This window comes from Marmota marmota, unplaced genomic scaffold, assembly GCF_001458135.2.
Source record: "Marmota marmota marmota unplaced genomic scaffold, marMar, whole genome shotgun sequence".
Lineage (NCBI taxonomy): Eukaryota > Metazoa > Chordata > Mammalia > Rodentia > Sciuridae > Marmota > Marmota marmota.
In genome coordinates this window covers 8,927,949-8,946,414 of record NW_025999853.1, presented here as the reverse complement: position 1 = coordinate 8,946,414, position 18,466 = coordinate 8,927,949, and the positions used below count along the sequence as shown (strand labels likewise).

Genomic DNA, 18,466 nt, shown 5'->3' with positions numbered 1-18,466 from the left:
ACTTTTACATTGTGTAAGCCTATTGTTTGAAGTTCCTGTCACTCATAGCTAAAACTAATCTTAACAATGTAAGACACAAGAGAATGATGGGATGGATTCACCTGACAATTACTCTTGCTCCTCAGAATTTAGAAGACAATGCAATGTCTAACTGCAAAACCAGCTAGCTCCTTCAGATCCTCATTCTTATAGCATCCCTCTTTCCAGTCTTCTTTCCCACTCGGACAACCCAGAAATTGGGAGGTCATTATCAACCAATGCCCACACAAACTAAATGCAATTAAGATATGAAGTCATGGTTTTTATCAGAATGAGATTTAGAGCTGGCTCTTCCAGGAATTCTGAGCAGAAATTGGACATTACATGGGGTCATAATAAAATCAATTATAAATCAAGTGCATTTAATCAAAGTTATGTTCAATTAAATAAAGCCTCTGCAGCCATTACAGTGCCATGCCTTCTTGACAGCATCAGAGTGAAATCACAGAGTGTTGTCATTCAGGATCTCCCTCCTCCAACAAATATTTGTTGAACGTATATTTGCCAGGCACTGTTCTAGACACTGATGAACAGTGTAGTCAAGGTCACTGAGATCATTGATCTCGTGTTCTATTAGGAAACACGAACAGTAAACACATAGATCAAAAAGAAAATCAAAAAGGTAAAACAAACTCAGTGCTGATAATTACCAAGAAGAAATAAAGTTTTAAGAAGTATTGGAAGAGACTTTGTGGTGGAGGCTGGTTTAATTTTGATGCAGGAGAAAGACCTCTTGACTGAGGTAAGTTATGAGTTGAGAAGTGAATTATGAGTAGACTCCAAATGCAAAGATCTGGGGGGAGAGGATTCTGGTAGACGGAACACCTCTACAAGATCTCTAAAATGTAAATAAGTGGGATTCTTCTCAGGAATATACGTAGGCCCATTGAGGCTGGAGGAGGAGAGAGAGAGTATGGGCTAAGTCAAGTGAGCAAGACCAGTTCATTTAGCTGGTTCACTTTAGCCAGAGGTAGGCTAAAGGCAGCTCATGCAAACTCTCATGAGATGATTTTTCAACTATTTTGTGAGCCTGTTGCTAAATGCAAGCCTGATAAAAAAACAAATTGTGTAAACTTGCAATTGAGTAAATTTTATTAAAAACAAACACAATAAATACTCAAAAATCCATTACATTCTCACTATTTTACTACATTTTATTACTACTTATGCTCTTAAGGTTATTTATGCCCACTGAATTTGTTTAGTAAACATATTACATAATAATAAGCGACTGCACATCTCTTGCCAAATGTGTCTTTAGCGACATCATGTGGGTAGTTTGACATCAGGCGCACCGTGAATGTTTACGTCATGGAAATCAGCTAACACTGTGAATCACAGTTGTTTGGCAGGTCGATAAACTAATTCACCAAGCCCCCACTGACTATCACTGTAGCAAAGACACAGAAGGGTGGAAACCAGATGCTGCAGAGGGCAGGCCCACAACTTCACTCAGGAATTGAAGACACTTGGGGTCACAGCAAGCTCAGCCACTGGCTAAGAGAGCAGGGACATCAAATCCAAGTAGAGAAGGGTAAGTGTTGATCTGAAAAAATAATCCAAGATCAATGTTAGGGAGGCTTCCCTAATGACAAGACTTAGAAGTAAGGGTTGGTACTCGTTGTGGTTTGGATTAGTGTCTACAGGCCACATGTTGAATGGTTGGTCCTCAGTCCTTGGTGCCATTAGGAAGTAGAAGAACCTTCAGGAGGTGGAGCCTAGTGGAAGAAGGTTAGATCATTGGGGATGTGCCCTTGAAGGGTTTTTTGGAAGGCTGGCTCCTCCTCTTTCTCTCTTTTTTGCTTCCTGGCTGCTATGAGATGACAGCCTTATCCACCAGCTCCTACTGCTGTAAGGTACTGTGCCACCAGGCAGTGGGGTCAATCAACCATGAACTGAAACCCCCAAAACTGTGAGCCCAAACCAACTTCTCCTTTTTAAGTTGATGAGCTCAGTCGTTTTGCCACAGCGGCAGAACACGGACTAACACAGTACCGAGTTCATCAACCCAAACACCTCCTCTTCCAAGAAGCTTTCTCTGGCTCGCTGCCCTTGGTCAGAAGTGGTCATTCTCCTGGGCTCGGACAGCACCTGGACATTTCTTCCATAAACTCATGCTCTCTTGCAGTCTTATTTTCACTCTTCTGTCTCTTGTCCTAGAGACAGAACTTGCAGGCCAGAAAATAAACCTTAATATTTCTTAAGTTTTCAAAACTAAACACAGAGCCTTATGCATATGAAGCATTCAAGTCTTGGTGGTTTAAGCAGAAATATAGAAAACTATGGATAAAAGTATTTCAGGTGATACCATCCCAAAAAAGTATGGGGAGAAGCGAAATCTTCAGCAACAGGAGAATAATTAAATGAGTTTGTTTATAAATAGATGCAGACACAAAATTTTTTAAGATCTTAAAACATATCATTTCTTAAAATACACAATTAAACTAGCTACTGGCATAAGGCAGAAAGCCTTGTATTATCTGTTACATAAATACATCAAGAAGTATATACACAAAAAATTAAATAAAAAGAGACTGGAAAGAGGAATTTTGTCTAGAATATGGGATTAGAAGTGATATTTTGAGTGTCATATTTATATTTTTACATGTGAACATATGAAAAGAAGGAAAGTTGCAATGAAAAAGTATTTTCCCTCGAGAATCTGCCCAATGCCACATTGAATTTCTCATTAGACATAAATGAGCCATCCCTTAGCTTTATTCTTTCTTTTTTTTTATTCCTTATGGGAAAAGAATGAGGCAAATATATATTTCACACACTTAGATATTTATTCAGAACCAGGCACACTGCAGAGATTATCTCATTTCATCTTTTCTATGCTTCAATAAGATTTTAGGATTCCCACCGTATGGACGAGGAGTCCACAATATCAGGGTCTTGTGAGACAGGAAGAAAACGACTGGGAGGTTAGGCTGGGTAAAGTCCCATTATTCTCTCCCTCTGGCTCTCAAAGGGAAGCCAAGTCTAGTGAAGAGGGAGGCATAAACACCCCCCACTCAGAGACTGCTGGTCCCTTAGGGCCTTGGCAGGTTTGACCATTTGAAATCCTGGGTCTTGACGGTTGCAGTCATTGTCCACCTAAGAGACCTTCTGGAAAGCATATAGGGAGGCACACAGCCCACCATGCTCAGTTTCTTGGTAAAAGCAGAGTGGTAGCAGTGATTGCTGTTTTCCCGTGGGAAATGGCGACGGTAGCTTGAACCAAAGTAGCAGTGACAGTGGAGATAAAGAAAATGGGATGGATTTGAGAAAAAAAAAATTAGAAGATTGAAAAAAGGAGTCAACTTAGATATGAGATACATATTAAAGAGGCCTCATGGGCTTATGCTATGCAGATGAAAACAATATCATCTGCAGTGAGGGCTCCATCTCTTTCTTCTCCAGAAGGACCATTGAGTTGCTGTCTCCAGACACCATTGAGAAGATCTGGGTGGAACTGGGACTCACTGCAATATATTAAGTTAAAGGAGGAAAATCTTCACCTTCCTTTGTATGTCTTATTCCTAAAATATGTTCTTGTTATTTTACTTCAGGATTTATAGAATTTTTTCATGTGCATTGTCTATAAGATACAGAGGTAAGATACAGGTGATTATTCTCATTTTGAAAAGGAGGAAAGAAACTCTGAGAAGTTCAGTGATATGTCCAAAATCACAGGAGTCATCTCAGTGCAAATCCACTCATTTACTCATTTATTCATTCAACATGTTTTTTGCACTTAACTCCCTAGAAATCAGTGACAGATTCATCATGGACCTAACAAAACTAAAGCTTTAGGGCCCCACATCTACATGGTCACCAAGGTGTTTGAAGAGACCCTAGATGTTGGCTTATCTGCTTATGAACGTCATCTATTTTGTAAAATTTGCCAAGGTCATAGAGTTAAACTAAATAAGGAGAAGTTAAGATGTGGATACATTTGATGTGATCATGGTGGAGTTGATTATGTCACTTGCAGTCACTAGAGGGGTGAGTGATTGCTGGTTGTCTAGGTATAAGAAAGGGCTTCAGGAGTGCATCCACTGTCCTCTGTGTGGTCCCCAGGTCTGAAGATCTTGATAACTCTGGAGAGTGTGTTCCCCGGCATCTGCCTCTTCAATCTCTGGACAAAACAGAATTTCCTGTCAGTAATAAACTTGATAATAAAGCATAAATAATTTGAGCACACAGATTTTTTTTCTTTTTCTATGACAACTATATGAAATGAATTTATCAGAGGCCCTTGGATTTGTGTGGCACATGTCTACCATAGTTCTATCAATAATCCATATATTTGTGTATGAAGTGATATTCCTTAGGCATCCAAAATATCAATAACAAAAAATAGATTTCAATCAAATGTTACTGGGAAAAAAATCTTTTCTTTTTCTAAAGATAATGTGAGTAAAAATCATAAGATGACCTAAGAGTAGGCACCAAAAGATACAGAAAAGGTTACTATAGAAGTTTATAATACAACTCATTAATTGTAGCATTCTCCCAGCTTTTAGCAATGAATAATTTCCTTGGATTTCTGTTCTAAGGACATTATTCATTTCTTTACTTGATTTGATACTTAGATACTTTTATTCCTTTGCTTAAGGAGTGCCTCAATGTTTTACAAGCCTGAGGCTCCTCAGATTTGGATCGCCCTCCTCATCCCACAAGAACTCTGTGAACCAGACAGGAAAGTACCCTGTCCACACCCAGCTTAAAGTCTTAGAAGGACCGGATAAAAGCAGCACTGACCTCAGGGTGGGTAAGCGTTAGGCCCAGCAGAGGTCAAGCACTGTGCGGGGGGGGGGGCACTAGGGTTGGCGGTGGTGGCCAAGAGGGAAGAAGATACCAGGGGGAAAGGGCTGTGAGCATTTCTTGGAAAGAAAGCCTAGCCTGAGCCTCCGAGAGACTCAGTGTAACTGTTCACCAAGTGACCCAAGGTTCATGTATTATTTCTAATGCAAGCTTTGAGACTTCAATGTGGGAGTTCTTCTTTTCTTGCTCCCCTAAATGTTCTCACCTCCCTCCCCCACCCCAGACAGTCAGATGTCCCTTCCTTTGATCTCCCTCAGTGAACTGTTGATGTTCTGGTTTAGCATTCAGAATTGCCTCTTTGCTAGCCTTCTTACAAAAAGGATGTGAACTCCCTAGAAACAGGGACAGAATGTCTTTTTTTTTTTTTTAATTATTGCATCCTGGAACCTGTCAAATGCTTGGCATATAGTAAGTAAATTATAAACATTTATACAGTAATCTTTATTGAACTCTTACCAAGTGTTTCTGGACATTAAAAACCATTGTGATTGAAATGGAGACAGTCCCTGCCTCCTGAGACTTACATTCTAGTGTCTGTTGAAGAAATAAATGACCACAGTACCCAAACAGAACCATCTTGTGATGAGGAAAGGGGTTTAAAGCATTCAGAGTCTGTGCCCTCCAACCCACCTTCCATAGCTCCAGATTTATCTTCCATGGACAAAACAGGGTCATCTCTCTGCTTAAAACTCTCTCAGCCCATCACTCAAACCACCTGTCTGTCAAAGCTTCCTGTAATCCTGCACAACCAACACAGCCCTTCAACATCACCAACACATGGTCCCTGCTCCTCTTACTGGGTCCTTTCTCATCCTTTAGTGGAAATATTCATGAAGGATTGTGTGATACCATCAATATCAAACACACTAAATATTTATGAATTGCCGGCTATATACCAGGATCTGTGTGTTCTTTGGAGAGGAGACCTGAGGCTAGCGAGATACTCACATAAAAAGATCACTGGTGATGCTAGAGAAACAATGTCAGGTGACAAATGAGGCTGCAGACAGGAAAGGAGGAAGAAGATAGTCTTGCTGAGTCCATTAAATTAATTAGAAAAGTGTTTGGCATGCCACTTTCAGTGTCATAGATGCTTACGCCTATGTCATTTAAACTGCTTTAGTCCTTCCAAGTTCATTCACTCCTTCCAGCATTTGTGGAGTCTTTGCCTTATTCTAGACCCCAACCAGAAAGAGGTTAATCCCTGCTGTTAGGAAGCTTTGAGGGGACTGGGTTCTTGTCCTAAGAACAATGGGAACTACTGAAAGGTTTCAGTAGAGGAAACGTAGAGTACACTATGTTTTAAAAGATGACTGGGATGTGATATAAAGCAATATTCTTTGTACTTTGATGCCTTTAATACGTGTGACCAAATCATTTAATCACATGTTTCTGGTGGCGGCAAGGAAAAGGTATTACAGGGGGAGAAAACTGGAAACAGACCATGGAGTTGGGAGAATTTTGAAATTAAGCAATGGGATTGGTGATAGATAGGAGGGAAGGGATTTAGACAATCCTTCCTTCAGTATCCAGAAGGGACTGGTTCCAAGACCAAAATCCATGATACCCTTATAGAAAATGAGGTAGTATTTGCATAAAAACTATGCACATCCTCCTGTTTTCTTTAAATCATCCCTAGATTACTTGTATATAATACCTAATATAATGCAAATGCTACGTATTTAATTATTCTACTATATTTATGGAATAAGGACAAGGAAAAGTCTGAATATGCTCAGTACAGAAATGTTTCTTAAAATATTTTCAATCTGCAGTTGGTTTATTCCAAAAATGCAGAACCTGTGGATATGGGGGGGGGCAACAGTAATATATATTTTACATTATACACATTACATATACATTATATATACTTTACATATGCACACATTATATATGTACAATATAAACATATACATTGAAATGCACATGTGTATTTTTCTGCTAAGACTTAATGATAAAGATGTGGGCATGAAGGTAAGAATATAGAATAATTTTCAGGATTTGGGGTAGGATTCTGGGTGGGTGAATGATGCCAAACCTGTAAATACAGAACACAAGAGGAGGGAAAAATTTGAGGGAGTAAGAATGATGAACCCGATTTCAAATATTACACGGGGAATATTCTAGTAGCAATGCTGGCCACACAAGTTTGGGATCCCAAAGAGAGAGTCAGGCTAGAAATAAGAATTTGAGAGTCATCAGCAAAGGAGATGGGAGTTACAACCTAAGGGCAGCATGTCAGTGGGGGTGGAGGACATTCCATTCAAGACAGGAAACTAAAATCTGAGTTCTTGGAAAGTAAAAGGATTCAGGGATGAGAATCAGGTAACTGACATAAGAGAAAACAGCCAGCTGAGTCCCCAGCAGTGCCAAATACAGTGAAGCGATCAAATAAGGTAAGATGTGAAGCATCTATTACATCTAGCAAAGTGCTGTATTAATGGGTGTGTTAGTGTGAGAATCAGAACCTGTAGGAGATTAGGTAGGTAGTGTTTAGGGAGGTAGTAGATAGGTAGGTAGATATTTGGAATATAGAAGGAGTTGGTTCATTTGGTCTCAAGTTCTACAGTCAGCAAACTGAAGACTCAGGATATGGCTCCAGCCTAAGTGTGACTTCAAAGGCAGGAGAAGCCCCATGCCCCAGCACAAAGACAGCCAAGCAGAGAGAAAATTCACCCTTACTCATCCTTTTTTATTCTATTAAGGCATTCAACAGGGTGGATGATGCCCACCCACATTGAGCAATCTGCCTTACTCAGGTTACTAATTCAAACGTTAATCTCATCCAGAAACACCTCCAGAGTCAGAGTCATAATAATACATAACCAATTATCGGGGAATCTGTGGCCCAATCAAGCTGTCATTTAAAATTAATTATTGCAATGAGGACCTTCAGTGGAGGGCAAACCCAAGAGAAGCAGGTGAGAAATGAGTGGAATAATAGATGTAGAGTTCTGTACACCTAGGAATTTGGTTGAGGTTTGAAAGTGGGCATGAGATCAAGGTGTAGGTTGACTTTCTTTTCTTTTGGTACCAAGGATTGGACCCATGGGTACTTAACCAGCAGGCCACAACCTCAGCCTTTTTTTATTTTTTTATTTTTTTTTTAATATATATTTTTTTTTTTTTTTGGTTTTCGGCGGCACAACAAACATCTTTATTTGTACGTGGTGCTGAGGATCGAACCCAGGGCTGTGCGCATGCCAGGCAAGTGTGCTACCGCTTGAGCTACATCCCCAGCCCTTTTATGATTTTTTTTTGAGACAGAGTCACTAAGTTCATTAAGGTCTTGCTAAATTGCTAAAGCTGACTCTGATCTTCCTATCCTCCTGCCTCAGCCTCCCAAGCAACTGGGATTACAGGCATGCCTCACTACTCCTGGCTTGACTTTTTCTTAGGATGGAAAGATATTTGATAAATTAGAGATTTATGGGTGAATTGGTCAAACTTTCCAAGGTGCTACTGTTCTGAATGAAGACAAAGTCCAAGATGTAGCCTCAAAAGAAATGCCTCCAATGGAGATCAAGGTTACTGGAGTTGCGAAAGTCAAGGGAGCGAAAGGCCTGGTGCTGGGCAGGTTGTTCACATGGTCCTTTTCTTCCCCATGCAAGTTTTTGACAGTTCATCAGGGCTGGCAACAAAGGCCATCTATGTACCAAATTACCCATCTTCTCCTCCTCCCTCAAAGTCAACAGGGTATCCCCCAAGGCTTAACGGACTAGTGTAGCTTCTTTATCAGAAGACATTCGATCTTCACGGGTCTAGAGAGTGGAAACTGTGTCTTATCACTTCTAATACCTCTAGACAGAGAACTGCCCATCATCCACGTGTAAAAGGGATTCTGATTTGGTGGATCTGGGGTGAAGTTTCAGAATTTGCATATCAGAAGTATCTCAGATAAATCTCTAATGTGGGTATCCCAGGGCATGGGACACGGGTGGCACAGTGTTCTGTGGTTGAACTGAATTGTGTGGAGTCGAATTAATAGAATTGAACTAGGTGATACTTTGGATCCAATTGCAGAATTTTCTCAGCTCCCGCTGCAGTTTGAGAAATGACCGGCAGGTGGCGGGCGACCCACACAACCAGCAAAGAAGGATTTAGAGTTTCCCAGGTCCCCAAATCCCAGCCGAGAAACTGCCCAGGCCATAAAAGACAGACAGCTGTTGGCAACAGTGGTGAGTTTCATCCCTTTGCATGTGACTCCCGATGCCCCAACGACCCACCTTTTGGGTTGGTCCCCAGGGCTAAAGCCTTGAGGATCCCATGATCCCAGGATGCCGCCTTCCGGCCGCCAGAAGCCATAATCCGGCAAACTGGTGATGACGTCATTGCCTCCCAAGATTCTTGCGGGTGAAATGAGGGCAGAACAGCAAAGAATGTTTGGCTGTACAAAGAGGGGAATTGTGGCTAGAGAGTGATATGGCCCGGTGTGTGTTGTCTTATAGTGAGAACTGGAGGGGATATATATTGCTCACTCCCCATAGTTTGTAAATGGAGAACATCCTGAGAGAGAATGAACAACTTGCCAGGGGTTGCAGAGCCAGAAAGTTCTAGAACATCCTGGAATCTTTCTCTTCAAGTGATTTAGGCAAATACCTGCATTTCCTTCATTAGTGTCTGCTGAAGATTTGTCATACTGGGAACATTTGTTGGAGAAGTTGGACGATATGATGTGTTCACAGTCCACCGGCTTTTACCTAGACTTTTATTTATTTGGGGATAGCCTGACAGATGGGGAAGGGTGAAGGTCCAAAGAGAAATGGAGATGGAAGAAGAATGTTCTTCATTGTTGTTCCACTTTGTGTTTTAATGGACTTTCTTTTCTTACCCCCTTTTCCATCTATTAAACCACAAGTATATTCAAGGCTATGATGGTATCTTATTTATCTTAGTTATGTTCCATAGTTATTTGATAAATCAAATGAACACTTATCATTTTAAAATCTAAGCTGTATTTTTTAACATCTGAGATGAATAGCATATACCTCCTGGTATATATTTCATTATGCTTCTAATATTTAACATAGTTCCCATATGTCAGGAACTGTCATTTTTTTACAAACATTAACTAATTTAATTGTCTTTGTTAGTTTCTTTAAGTTTCCATGTCCATGAATATCCACATAGAATGTCACTCTCTTCCTCCCTCCTCCCCTTCTCCTTTCCCCAGCAGAGGACTGAAAATTCCTAGTGTTCCTCACTTATGCTGCAAATGCTGGGCCTGGGGAAGAATGTCCCCGAGGGAGGAAAGAGTTCATTAGCAGATCCTGGGGATGCAAAGTTAATCCTGGTAGTCACTGTGCCTTGACCATCGCTGATTCCCTAATAGGTTACCAGTAAACCAGATTCTCTTGGTCTGCAGGGCCAGTGTCCAGATTTGCCCTGAGGAGGAGAAGGCTGGAGACCAGAGGGCTGATTTATAAGCCAAAGCATTCCCGGGCCGCACCGCAAGGAGTCGGGCTGAGCCCGGACTTTGGGGAGGTGATGATGGACACAGGACACGTGGCCACACAATGGGGACACACGACTGACCTCAGTCACTTCGGTAAACTGCCCCTGCTTTCGGGAGGCGGCAGGAGCGTTTCGGGGCTTCCAAGGCTCCTGGTGCCTAAGTTCCTTGCCCCGCTGGTGGCTCCCCTCGCCCTGATGATTGTGGAGAGCACCCCTTGGCGCGCGGGAGCTCAGAAGCCCCTGACTCTGATCTTAAAGTCCATGCACGAGGATGGAGCCTTGGTGCATTCCGTGCTGTGTAGAGAAAAAGACACAAGAACCACATCGGTTAGGGGTTAGGTCTGTTCAAGACCCGCTGCAAGTGAACTTTCCGGGATGGTCAGATAGGCACCGGGCGGAGAAGTGACGTCACCGAGCAGCCTCCATGGGTGAAAGGCAGCAGAAGGGTCAAAAAGTAGTGTGTGGCTGGAAGGGGGTGGGGGGCATGTGATTAGAGGGCTATCAGAACGAAAGAAGGGGTTTGGGGATGTATGAATTTGAGAAGTAGCATCAAGTTGGGGTAAACAGCAGGGCTTTTTTCTTCCCTCCTATATGCAAACTGTCACTTCGGGTTAGCGTGAGCCCTTATCTGGCTCATTAGCATGAGCTGTGGCTAACACGCTTAAACCCTCTATTTATTATGCCGACACGGAGCGGGTCGCAACCCCCGGGTGCAGTTGTGCGGACCGTGGAACTGGGCACCGCGCGGGGGCTGGGGCGCAGCGCTGGCCTGGCTGCGCGCTACCAGAGAGACCCTTCCTGGCTCAGGAGTCCCCCAGAGCACTGTGTAGCTAGTGCAAACGGCAGAGGTAGAGCGGTCTATCTGGAATGTCCTCTTGTCAAAATTTATCCCTGGGGAGTTAGTGCACCACATAAGTGGCTCCTGGTCTACACTTGCGCAGGCTCTTCTGGATCCACAAAGATGGAACTTGGCGCGAAGGGAACAGACTTTTTTGCAAAAAATGGAAGTCAAACCCAGAGCAAGGGGCTGAGACTTGGGCTGGCTTGACTGTTGGGTACACCTTCCAGAAGAGCTCTGGGAAGAAACTAAAGCCCCTAGATGGTCTACGCAATTTGGGGGAAAGACGACGGCTGAAATCTGGCCACTCATGTCCATGGTTCTAGTCAGAAAACAGTTTCAAAATAAGTTAACCTCTGTAGGGTGTTTTTCCCCCTCCCCTTCTAATTGTCCCCCTCTCCCCCTCCCTCTCCCTTCTGAGTCTGTTTTATGTCCCTCTGCGTTGTGCCAACTATTTTATCTTTATTCCTTCTCTTTTTCTCTGTGGCCATTCATTCCTTTTTTTGTGTGTGTGGCTTCTGGGGCCGATGTGCGGCTTGTTACCACCCACTGTAAGCTCGCTCCTGTAGCTGAGGTGTTTCTATACAAACTCGAGCGTCCAGTTGTCATATTAATTATTACACTGAGTAATGACTGAAATGGTCAAAATAAGGGGAGACTCAAGAGCGCTTTTTCTTGCTGCTCAAAGATTCAGCAAAGAAGCCGTGCAACAAAGCACTAATTGGTCCCCAGAAACACTCTGACAAGGCATGGAAGATAGGTTTCATAGAGCCCTGCGATTGTGAAGGGGGGAAGGCTCTGAATGGACCCCACGCTTCTTTTCTAAACTCTCTTGCTGAGCAAAAAATGGACCTCTGTTTGAATACTGCCCTGATCCTTGAATACTATACCCAGCAGAGAAAAAAATGCACCATTTATTGTAAGTTTTTTTTTTTTTTCTTCTCCAGCTATTCAGGGGTTCTCTGTGAAGAATCAGCTGGTTTTGTTTACCATGAAAGACCTTTACTTTATTTTCATTCTTGGAGGAGATGGGGAGGGAGAGGGAAGGAGAGCCATGTGCCTAGACAGAGCAGAGCTGGCCTACTGTAACAAAATAGAGTGTAACAAATCCTACAAAAGTTGAGAATGTATTGATTCTTGGGAGAGCTATATAGATTAACGACTTTCTTTATGCTTATCCAAAGAAGGTATTTAATCATAATGTAAATGGGGCTTTAGAAAAACTAAAGACTTAGCGTTACTTCTCCTTATTTGGAGAACTTCAAAAGGACTTGTGAGGTGGCTGCAAATTACCCCGTTCACCCCCACCCCCGCACTTTTCCTCCTTCATCAAAAAGCCACAATAAAATATAGTTTGTGCTTTTTTGTGTTGCACTTTTTCAACTTTTTTTTCTTTTTAAGGCATACTGAAAAAGCGAATAGATTTGTTAGTAAGTCTGAATTCCTTCACGCAGGTGCAGGCCTGGCTGTTTTGACCAACGAGGGGAGCCCAGCCAAATGCAGGCTGTGCTGTTCTGCCCTCTGAGCAAGCCCTCTCTCTACAGAAACTCCAACTCGGGGTCTTCCCTCAGAATACCTTGGCAAGAGTGCCTTTGGAGACAGGAGATTGAGCAGAAATGTACTTTTCCTTTTCTCTGAGAAGACACGCTCAGAGTACTATGCACAAGTCAGAGTACATATGGTTGCCAGAAACACATATTTGCAATTAATTCAGGGCAAACTCAACTTTTCTCAAAATACCTGAAGCTTTGGGCTGGAGTTGTGGCTCAGTGGTAAAGTGCTTGCCTTGCATGAGCAAGGCCCTGGGTTCAATCCTCAGCACCACATAAAAATAAATAAATAAATATATATATTGTGTTCATCTACAACTAAAAAATATTTTTAAAAAATACCTGAAGCTTCTGGGACTTAGGTCTCTCCCAAATTGAGGACTATACAAAAATTCTTGTGACCAAATCCAGAATCAAATGCCTGTGTTTATGTTTGTACACTCTTTGCCCCTTATTCAAGATACACTATAAGTACAATTTTATTAAATGATTCATCCCATGACAAACTTAGTTTTGTTCTCCCACAAAAAATGTAGATGGGCTTTTTTTTTTTTTTTTAATGAGACATATCTTGGTCCCACAGAAAGAGGTCATAGGATTCTGGGGCTTGAGGATAGCATGTGAGAAAAGGTGATTCTGGTCTGGCCTTCAGCTGTGAGTGGAAATTAAAGTGGCAAGAGACTCCAGGGAACAGGGTCTCCGATCTTTGGGTTGCAGATCTGTATGGATCATTAAGAGAAAGTCATTTTCCCCTAAGTGGACCTTGGTGCAAAGTGTTGATAAGAGCTAACTGAAAGCACAGTCCAGTTCCAGGAGGTTCTGACATAGGAAAGTGGTTTGAAGGTACAGTAATGAATTCACTTGTTGTAGTGAAGGAAAAAATCAAACCTTTCTATTTTCCTAGAATACCTTTATTTGGGGTAATACTTACCAATGAGTGTCAGTGTCTTGTTCTCCTGAAGACAGAACTCTGTTTGCATGCTACTAGTTGAAAGAATGGAAAGACAATTCCTGGTATAAGTGGGATATTTGCAAAGCAAACTCAGCAACAGCATTTGACTTCATTCTCATAACAGCCTTGACAAATAGGCAAAGGGTACCCCATTTGTGAGTGAAGGTATCAGAACTCTTCTTGTGTGAGTTGTTTTCTTCTTCCCATGTTCAGATAAATGGGACCTTGTTCAAATATCCTGGTTAATTGAAATCCTGCATGACTTGTTCAGAGTCAGGCCCACTGAGTGGCAAGGGAACCACAGAAAGCCAATGTGTACGTCTGGGCCAGGGACTGTGCTACAGCCACTTTCATGTGAAGGTCACATGAAATAATAGCATGTCTATATTTAATCTCCTTGCTACTGCTCAAGTTAAAACATGTGCTTGCTTTCTCTATCACCTTGATTTACCAGAATCACAGTCATTCTTAAAGAATAAGAGGAATTACTTACCCCTAACTGCTCAGACAGGGAGACATGGTAGCACTGGATTTCCACCTGCTGGAGCAATTATCACAGTGTGGTTCCAGGAAGCCAAGAGCTGAACCTTTTCCTCTGCTATACTTTGGGTCTGGAATATTTCCCAGAGGGCCAAGTGTAGAACTCTTGGTCACCAGGGTGGCGCTATTGGGAAGTGGCGCTTTGACTAGCTTTGAGAGATGTTTGGTCATTGGGGCCATGCCCTTGAAAGTGATTGTGGAACTCCTTGCCCTTTCGCTTCCTGGCTGTAAGGTGACTGGTCTTCCTCCACTGTGCACTTCCACCAAAACACGGGGCCAACAGATTATGGATTGAAACCCCCCAAATGGAGAGCTTAAATCATTTATCTTTATGAATGAATCATCTCTGGTATTTCATAGTGGTGATGGGAATGCTAACCAACACACCCTCTCTCAAACCTTGCCTGGGCAGGCTGGATGAGTGTGACTTCCTCATCGATCTCTTATCTAGACCTAGTCCAGAGTGCTGCATGTGTTTCAGGTCAAAATCTCACAGTTCTTGTAAAATAGGTGTTGTACCTGTTGCATGGTACAGGTAAGGAAACAAAGACTCCCAGAAGGTAAGCTAGGATGTACTCAAGGTGATTAAGTCTGGATACCTGCCAAGTCCTCTGCTTTATCTGGAGCTCCCTGGGCCTAGGAGAGCACACTGCCAGTTCTCTCAAGAGGGAAAAGAGTGTGTTATAATCTAGGTCACAGAGTGAGAAGCAGGATACCAATTTTGGCTCTTGAGCCTCAGTCCTTTTCTCCAAACTAGACTCCCATACAGGAGGTGTATAGGAGGTGACCAGGCCTAGATTAGAATGAGCCAGGAAACTAGTCTCAGAGGAAAACTCTCCTTGTTCTGTACCATCTCCGAGGGCAGAGTTGCATACTCCTAAAAAGAAATCTAGACAGCTCTACCTTAAGCTTGGAGGAGGTGAATACAGTGTTGGAGTGCTTAAGTTTCCTGGAGGAAAAAAAGAACAATGCCTGGGTTTCTGGAAAGCTTTGCAAAGCATGCATGGAAGCAGGCTTAGCCTATGAGAGTGGAAAGAATTGGGGTTGGAGTAGGGAGACTAGGGATACACTCTCAGGTACTTTTGCTTGGAAGGGTTACTATACGTGTTATCCTCTCTCCAGAGCTGGGGCTAAGGAGCAGGAACACTGCACTGCAAGATTTCACAAGGTACTTACATTTAGAGCCCATTTCATGGCCAATGTGTGTTGTTCTGATTTTTTAAGTCTCTGGTAATTAGGATCTCTATATAGGCCTGGAGCCCCCATTCCAGAATACGCATGGCTACCAGAAAATTTTCTGTGCTCCTAGATATGGTTTTCAAAATTAACTAATGTAGGCCTTTCCTGTGCAGATCAGAAAACTGAGGCATATAGAGGGGATGAGGCTTGTTATAGGTTACAACATACCACAGTGGTACAGCTGGGACTCTTCTGAACCTTTTTCAAATGTAGAACAATAGAAGTTGCATGGGAATTCAAGGTTCCTGCATGATTCAACATAACATGAATTAAAATGCACTTATATGCATTGATGTTAGCCACACACTCTTCTGCTTGCCACCTGCCCCCACTTTTGCCAGAGAGGAGTGGGTAAGGCCTGTGGAGGCCTCCTAGTGGCACACCCAGGACTCACAGTGGGGCATGTGGATGGTGGACAGCTTCTGAATAATCTTATTCTTTCTGTGGCCTGAGGTTTCCTGAGGTTGGAAAGCAAAAGAGGCCCAGACTGGGTGGTGAAACCAAACTTCTGAAAAGACAAATGTGACTCTGGAGACCTCTTGGTTTATTTCTTGGGATGAGGACATCCTCCCAGTAAATCCAGGAGGATTCAGTGAAGTCCTGTGAATTCAACAAGACACAGGTTACTGGGGGCCCTGGGGCCTGTGTGAGTGAGGTTTACAGAACAGACCTTTCTTGGCAGGACTAGGTCATATGCTTCCCAAACCTACCTCTTCTACATAGAGGAAACTGAGGCAGAAAAGAGACGTGATTCACCTGGGGAGCTACTATTCTTACTGCCCACCATCATTATTGTTCTGAAAACACTCATAACCAGCCACTCATGCCCAGTGTGGCTGCCTGGGTCACTCTCACCGACCCTTTAGAAAGACCCAGCTTCATAAAGGAAGTTCATTTAGAGCAATTATTCAGATAATTCACAATCACTCCTGCACTTAGATCTCTGATCAAAACTATTTCCATTGGACAAATCCACCAGATTGCCCTCTCTTTGATTCTGCCTCTGTAGACCTCAGATGCAACCCAGCCTCCCGCTCCACCAGATCATTTGCTTGGTTTGCTTTGCCCAGAGCACAGTATCCCCAGAAGCTGGACCGGGTTCTGGCCAGAGAGTGCCAAGGCCCAGGGCCCAGGAAGGGCGCCTGGGCAGGCGCTGTCCAAGCCGCCGAGTGACGGCTGCAGGCGCCTCCCCCACCCTCGTGGCGCCAGCACACGGCTCCACCGGGCTCAGCTCCCAGTCGCCTGCCACCGGCCCGCCGGGCACACGCCTGGGGCGGGATGGAGGCTGCGCCAAGGCCGCCGAGGAGCCTGAGGCAGCGCTGCCCAACAGCCAAAGAAGCTCCTCCAGTCCCCTAAGCTCCATCACTCTCTCCTCTGCCACCCCACATCACATCTTTCTTCTGGAAAGACCGGAAATATCCCAGAGCGCTCTCCTCTTTGGGCTTCCCACAGCCAGTCTAGAAATAATCCTCTGGGGAACCGGTGCGAGGTTACCCAGGGCGCGAGGAGGTGTATGGGGGGGGGGATGCACCTCCCTGCAGAACTAATTATAATCTTTCCGCACTCCTCCATTGTGGTGGGTACCTCCTAGTTATTAGGGTAGGATGGGAGGTAGAGACCATCTAATCTAATCTTCTGTGGCCACAGAGGAGGAAACCGAGGCTCAGGAGGATAGCACTTACCAAGAGCCACAGAGCTCTTGAGAGGACCAGACGGAACTAGAACTCAAGCTTTCGCAGAGTCCAGTCCTTTTCCTTCTGTCTGGATGGAGTTTCCATTCCATGCTTCTACACTTTAATTTTAAAACTACTGCAGTTCTTGCCATTGAAGAACCCCGAGAGAGCAGTAGTGGGGAGAAGTAAAGAGGAAAAGTAGAGCCCCAATTCTCCCCTAACCTTCACACCTCCCCTGTGCCACTCTTTCTGCCCAAACCCTTCCCTGAATTTTGTTCCAGTTTCTCAGGAGAATCCAAGAGCATGTCACCCCAGAACTTTCTACCCGTACACCTCAATTCCCAGAGCCATTTACCCCTCCTGCGAAGCCGGCCCCACCCTTTCTAGAGCCACCCCCGGCCGCAGCCCGCTCCTAGCGCGGCGCCTGTTTATTCAGCCGGGAGTCCGGCACGCGCCAGGCGCACGCACTGCAACAACAAACCCCGCTGAATGGAGAGTTTGCAAGGAGCGGGCGCAGGGAACAGGAGGGGGAAGGGGAGCGGAGGAGGGGGAGTTTAGGGAGTGGGTGGGAGGAGGAGGTAAGAGGAGGGGGAGTGGGGGCTGCAGCCGCTCGCTACAGCAGCGGGGAGTGGGGGGCGAGGCGGGGCCAGGGCTGCGCGTGGGGCTGGGTGTCCCATTGAAAAGGCGGCTGAGCTCCGGCCGCCCAGCACTCTCACTTCTGGCCAGGGAACGTGGAAGGCGCACCGACAGGGAGCCGGTCAGGGAGAGAGAGTGAAAGAAGGAAATAAGAAAGAAAGGGGGTTAACAAAATAATAAAAACAGCCTGAGCCAGGGCTGAGAGACCAGGACCAGGCGCAAGAGACCGCAACCTTTAGGTAGAGAGGATCTGGAGACGCGAGACTCCGCAGAGCACACTCAGCACTGACTTTGGCTACTTCTTCCTTTTTCTTTTTCTTCCTTCCTTCCTTCCTTCTTCTTTTTTTTTTTTAATAGCAAGAAGGCGCTAGCGACAGACTCACACGCGAGCGCCACGCGAGGCTCCCAAAGCCAACCCGCGAAAGGAGGAGGGGAGGAGGAGGAGGCAAAGAGGGAGGAGAAAAATCATTTGCACCTTCTTTGCTCCCTAAGAAATCTCCCGGGGATTTTGCTTTTTAAAAAACTTCCCTCTGGGCTCCCACTTTTTCTCTCCCCTTCTTCCCTCTCTGTTCGTGCACCCAAGTTCTGATTCTACCCCTCGCCTGCCCCGCACCTTGCATCCGGGCTCACTCTGATCCTGCGACTCCTTGGCCGCCGCTGCGCATGGAAAGCTCTGCCAAGATGGAGAGCGGCGGCGCCGGCCAGCAGCCCCAGCCGCAGCCCCAGCAGCCCT

General features: G+C 44.4%; 1 protein-coding gene and 2 long non-coding RNA genes across 3 annotated transcripts in view; 2 read left to right on the top strand and 1 right to left on the bottom strand.

The window, feature by feature from the left end:
* The first annotated feature begins 610 nt into the window (after positions 1–610).
* On the top strand, positions 611–4,225 carry LOC107139960. Its single transcript, XR_001503231.2, has 2 exons — positions 611–1,573; positions 3,445–4,225. It is a non-coding gene; the product is annotated as an uncharacterized LOC107139960 (long non-coding RNA).
* LOC107139959 lies at positions 3,730–18,466 on the bottom strand. Its single transcript, XR_001503229.2, has 3 exons — positions 18,347–18,466; positions 10,387–10,599; positions 3,730–4,162 (listed from the first exon to the last, which is right to left on the bottom strand). It is a non-coding gene; the product is annotated as an uncharacterized LOC107139959 (long non-coding RNA).
* Positions 18,397–18,466, top strand: part of Ascl1 (achaete-scute family bHLH transcription factor 1) — a 2,724-nt gene continuing 2,654 nt past the window's right edge. Inside the window, exon 1 of the mRNA XM_015482842.2 lies at positions 18,397–18,464. Coding sequence (XP_015338328.1) covers positions 18,397–18,464 — 68 coding nt within the window. The remainder of the gene's footprint in view (positions 18,465–18,466) is intronic.